A 6027-nucleotide genomic window follows, 5' to 3' on the forward strand; every position below is an offset into this window, starting at 1 on the left:
ATAATACCACTAGGCAAATTGGACTGACTGCTCATAAAATTGCAGCAATAGAAATCACTGCGTCACATGTATAGCTCATTATAATGATATTGAATATTTTTATTGGGTCGTTTTTGTAGTGATTAGAACGTTAGTCTGGAAAATTGAGATCTGAGGGAGGCTGTTTTTTGATGGATTTTTTCCCCCTTTACTTTTCTAAATTTTCTACTTGGCTCCAAATCCCAAACTATTTTTTAGAATATGTCTCTATATAATTCACCCTGTTTTTCTTGTGTATTCAGATATTGGCAAGTGAAGTAATGAAAAGAACAGAAAGGGCTAGAGTGAAACAACGAGAGGCTAAGACATTAGAAGAACGAATGCAGCGGGAGGGAGATTTGTCACTGCAACGTGCCCAGGACAGGGCAAGGGATATTTTGAATCTTAGTCACTCTGATCTAGAGGAGATCATGAGTCATGATGGAGATGGAGACAGCCTGGTAAGGAAGTTTGCATAATTGGATTAACCCTCTTCTTACCAACCGTCTGAAAATCGTCACATTTGTTACAATGCAGCCAACAATTTCATCATTCTGATTTGTTTTGCATATCACAAAATTTAAGCTATCAAAACTTGACACCTTGTTGTAGAGCTCGTTCAGCTGAACAATGTTATGTATAGAATGTACTTGTTGCTCTTCTGTTTGAATAAGAAAAATCTATTCTTGTGTTGGCTGGGTGTGAAGTTTTGGGTAAAATTCTGAAAATGGTTAATAAGGAGAGAGTCAATAGCCTTAGAGTTTTGATAAAGATCCACAGAATTAGATTTTATTGTGGTCTGACATAACAATTCAACATAAAATTAATTTTGAAAACGTTGGAACCTGTGTGTTGTACTGTATTATGTTGGCACTAATTTGAAAGAGTCCCTCCTGACGGATTATCATCATGTGGTGGGAGGGCTTGCGCATCTCGAACCTCGGACCTCCAATAGGAAAGGAAAGGGGAGAGATCAGACGAATAGTAATCCACCGGCCCTCCAGTGATGGGGGTTGAGCTTAACAACCCACCTCATAAAAACAAGCTATTACAGAAACAGAAACCAGACATAAATCCACTACCGGCGGCAGCAGAGAAGTGGACCAGAATACTGACTTCATGACGGTAGGAGGTCAAAGCTGAAAGGACGTCCCCAACCAGAGTGCGGATCAGTTGTCACCAAAACGCAAGCTCAATGTCTCTTGCTGGAATGTTAGGACCCTATATCAAACAGGAAAACTGGCACAAGTCCAGCAAAAGCAGCCGACCTCAAAAATGGAGATGTCTGGTGGATGCCCTATGTGCCTCAAGGCCTGAAGAAGTAAGTAATTTGAAAGAGGGGTGGGTAGACCATAGAAATATTGACTTAAGCTAGAAAAGACCTGGTATGAGTTGAAGAGATGTGAACTAAGTAAACGGGGGCAAAGAAGCTTTGTTGATAGCCTACACATATCAAGATAATTTTTCTAAAGGACTGTATCTCATATCAGTATCATTTGAAGGTCGCATGTTTTTTTTCTCATAGAATAGAGATTGGTCCAGTCAAATTTGTGAAAGGTCGATACTCTCTTTTCCTGACAAGACTGTCCACGTTATGCAAGTGTCTTCCATACACAGAATGACTCCAATCCCATGTGCTTGACTTTGGTTTTAGTCACACAAATCATGGAGGCTAGGTCCATAATTGACACCCTGACTACACTGTTTTCAACTTCCAATGATTGTTGGCTTCAAAAGGTTCTCTTTGCTGCTTTGACATGTTACTTTGAATCTAAAAATCATCATCATCATCATCATCATCATCTTCATCATCATCATCATCATCATCATAATCATCATCATCATTAGCTAATAGTTGCATTTTTCTCATTCCAGGATTCTGTAGTTGGTGATGACAAAAAGTCTGACAGGAGATGGCTTCGAAAATGTGAAAAACTCATGTCAAATAAGGTAATTATGTTGTGAGATTCAAACAAAGGGTAACTTATGATTATAAATGATCATGAAAATGTATGTGGAATAAAATTGATATCATGCTCACTAATATATTTTACATGTTACACTCACTTTATTTAAAGTTGCCCTTTTAGTTTTGTCGACTAAGTTAATTATATTTAAAATATAGAAAACCTCCATTAAAATGTGTTTTGTAAAACAAATTTTTGCAGAGGACATTGATTAATGAATAATTTGAAATACAGTTCATCTTGTTTAAGGCTACTCCCTCCTCTTAAACCTTCAAAAATAAGTCTCATTTTGTAGTCATTGGGTTTAGGTTAAGAAATCATTAAGACCATAAATGCGGCTATGTGGTCTAGTGGTATGACACTCGCTTTCGGATCGGTGCATAGTTTAGTCCTTGGAAAAGGCTCTTTACTCACATTCTCTCACCGTACTCAGGTGTAAAATAAGTACCTGGCCGTTAACAGCATTGTCTTTGTCCGAAAAATTGTAATATCGCCTAACAGGCGTCATGTTCCGTCCTACATGTGAAATGTTGCTGTTGACCAGGGACCCCCTTGTAAAGCGCTTTGAGCATATTTAGTGGATATTGCGTTATGTAAAGCTCAATTTTTTATTTTAAAAAATTTTTTATAAGTCCAACATTTTTATATTGATAATACTTGTACTATAGCTCCGTTGTCATAGAATAAGACTGCGCTCATTGTAACCTTGAGCAAACATTTATTGATTGTTAGTCAAATTGTTGCAAGTTGTCTGTTGTTTGAACTATCAGGGAAAAGTAAAAAACTATTTTTTGCATCTTAGTTATGTGCTCATTTTAATTATTTTTTAACTTCATCCCTCTTGCCATGGAAATCATAGTTTTTTGTGTTAGTGGTCTAATTTGCATTAAAATGTGCACTCTTGTTAACATATATTTTTCATACATACTCAGAAAGTATTTGCTAGATTTTAATTCTGATTTAGGCAGCCACTAGTCACCAAAGATTGGGATTTTTTCCACCACCAAATGTAAAATTGCATGTATTATGATGTATTAAAGTTATAAATAAGGTTGTGTCAAAAGATCATTGCATGTTGTGTTTGAAGCGAGGGCTTTTTTTTTAGATAATCAAGTTCACTTTGTTTAAGTTAAGCAAAGAAATCAGTCTTTGAACTGTCTGGTACATATATAGTCACAGAAATATAATCTTGGAATATTCATGTTTCCAGGTTTTATATTCCTTATATTCTTTTACACTTCAGTACATGACCGATTTTGCCCATTGCAACAAGTGACCTTTTAGAAACTACCCTGTTATACTTAATGTGCTGGTCTCTAAGTTTCTGAATTATTTGTCACTATTCAAATAAGGAAAACTGATGAGGCTCATTCTTGTCACAATAAATATGTTTGTATTTTGTGAAATTAGATATAAAATGACTTTTGTTTCACAGTTTCAGCCATCGATTAACATCACAGGTGTTAAGGATTATAAATCATCAACCATAAATAATAAAATACCTGAAGTACATTTATATCAATATTTCTTATCCTCAGGATGATTTTGTCCATCCGCTGATTACAATGCTGTTACAAAAGATAGATGAGAGAGCCGATTTGTTACTGCACACACCTCGAGGCAACTGATTTCCTTTAGAATATCTAACAACTCAGCTCATCTCCTCGATCATGCCTCAAGAGCTATTTGGTCCACACAGCATTCTTATTTTTTTAAAACCTCATATATCACACCCCTAATTACAACTGTTTTTTCCACCTCACACACTTCATCAAACCCGCAGTGTAAATTGTTATTTCACTTATGTCATGAGGCAATCTTATTTTATTATAATATTTACTGTGTATTATCATATCCTGACAAATACAATGGAAATTTCTAAACCAAAGCGCCGCTAATTTACTTACTAACTCAATGCGCCTTATTTTATAAAGTTAATATTGGAATGTTGTGAATGTCAGAATGTGTCACAATAAACTATGTTTGGTAGGTTTCTATGTTACCGAGAAACCCTATGCTGTCTGCTGTGATATGTGTGTAAAATTTGAATGAGATTACATTTATATGAGAAGTGGGTGCACATGCCTTTTTTTTCCATAATTTACCTAAAATCTAACAATTTATCCGTCCATTGGTAGAATAGAAATTTTGTTTTTGTTAAATTATTATTTGGTTTACTTTAAATTCACATATTATTAATCATCCTATTGATTTGTATAGCTAGAAAGCGTGGTTTGTGTGACCTTGACCCCAGCCAATTCAAGATCTGTTTTACCACTTGATATCCTTGTCTTTTTATAAATGTATTGATCTTGTATTAAAGTTCCATATTTTGAAAATTTTGTTATTTTTCTCATTGATTTTAGAAGTAAACATCATATTATTATGGTCACATTTTCTAAGGATTTCAACAAACGCAAATGCTAAGTTTTTTAACATTGTGCTGAAATATTTTATTTAGATAGATCAGATTGATCAGGAGATAGATAAATAGAAATATAGACTGACAGACAAATAGCTCTAACTAAACAGTCAGTCAATCAGACAGAGAAAAAAAAGGGTGTATAAAGAACGTGTGTTGTGTGTATGTGTGTGTGTATGTGTGTGTGTGTGTGTGTGTGTGTGTGTGAAAGAGGGTGAGAGTGAGTGAGAGAAAGCGAGAGAGAGAGAGAGAGAGAGAGAGAGAGAGAGAGAGAGAGAGAGAGAGAGAGAGAGAGAGAGAGAGAGAGAGACCATAAAATCAACTCTATTTTAAAAGTAAATGAAATCAACTTCCGATCCAGCAATTAGGTAAACGGTAGCAGTTTTGCCCCCACCCCCTCCCCCCAAAAATAAAATAATTAAAAAGCTTATAATGAGAAATTAATAAACGCTGCATTGCATTGCGGAACGGAGTAATTTTTTCATTTGCAACACAGTTGGAAGAATGAGGGGGGAAAAAGAAAATTTTAAAAATAAAACAATAATAATAATAACAATAATAATAATAATAATAATAATAATAATAATAATAATAATAATAATAATAATAATAATAATAATAATAATAATAATAATAATAATAATAATTAATGATAATAATAATGATGATGATGATGTCGATGATGAGGATGATGATGACGACGACGACGATGATGATGATGATGATAAAATCACAGGGACAGATTGTGATTAGTTTCTACAGCTATTTCTGATCAGGAAATCAGTCTTGAAAGAAAAGAGGAAAACAATTGTGGAAGAACTGAAGTGTGTTTATTTTCGGCCTGATACTGATACTGATACTGGTCACACATTGTTGTAATGGAAATGTAGTCAAAAACCAACGCAAAACATTGTCCATTACACTATGTGGCTTAAGAAGCATTTGTTGTTGTTGTTGTTGTTGTTGTTGTTGTTGTTGTTGAAAAAGCAATTTTAATGGAAAGACTAAGTTTAGAAGTTATGAAAAATGTCAGAGATTGCCCAGAATTTTCTGCAATCATGGAGGAGTATATCGGATGAGGCCGATTTGTTAAATGGTAGCAGCTATGCATTTCAAAAAGGAAAGGCCATGGTTGCTAATATAAATCAAATAAGAGATATATTCACAGTACAGTACTATGAGGTGCACACATCCCTATGTAGGGTCAAACATCTCAATGCCAACCAAGAGAAAACCAGAGGTAATTATTCTGAAATGAGACTAAACAGATTAGAAATGTAAGAAGTCATTTTGTGTGTGTATATTGACACACACACACACACACACATATATATATATATATATATATATATATATATATATATATATATATATATATATATATATATATATATACAACAACGAGACTATAACAATTTGGCTTCCGAGGGTTTTATCAAGTAAGTAAACCAAGCCCCTTAAAAAAAACATCAACATAAAACACATACATACACACACACACACACACACACACACACACATATATATATATATATATATATATATATATATATATATATATATATATATATATATATATATATATATATATACATAATAACCCTGGGAAGCCAATTTGTT

The 6027-nt window shown here is 33.9% G+C and overlaps 1 protein-coding gene across 4 annotated transcripts in view; it reads left to right on the forward strand.

The window, feature by feature from the left end:
• The window catches only part of LOC144965122 (centlein-like), a 44092-nt gene extending 39768 nt beyond the window's left edge, over positions 1–4324 (forward strand). For all 4 annotated transcript variants that reach the window (XM_078900077.1, XM_078900073.1, XM_078900074.1 and 1 more), the window contains exons 34-36: positions 282–479; positions 1894–1968; positions 3524–4324. In XM_078900077.1, the coding sequence (XP_078756203.1) occupies positions 282–479; positions 1894–1968; positions 3524–3613 (363 nt within the window). In that variant the 3' untranslated portion in view covers positions 3614–4324. The remainder of the gene's footprint in view (positions 1–281; positions 480–1893; positions 1969–3523) is intronic.
• Positions 4325–6027: the final 1703 nt, after the last annotated feature.

This window comes from Berghia stephanieae, chromosome 2 (assembly GCF_034508935.2).
Source record: "Berghia stephanieae isolate SIO BIC M18660-M18661 chromosome 2, UCSD_Bste_1.3, whole genome shotgun sequence".
Lineage (NCBI taxonomy): Eukaryota > Metazoa > Mollusca > Gastropoda > Nudibranchia > Aeolidiidae > Berghia > Berghia stephanieae.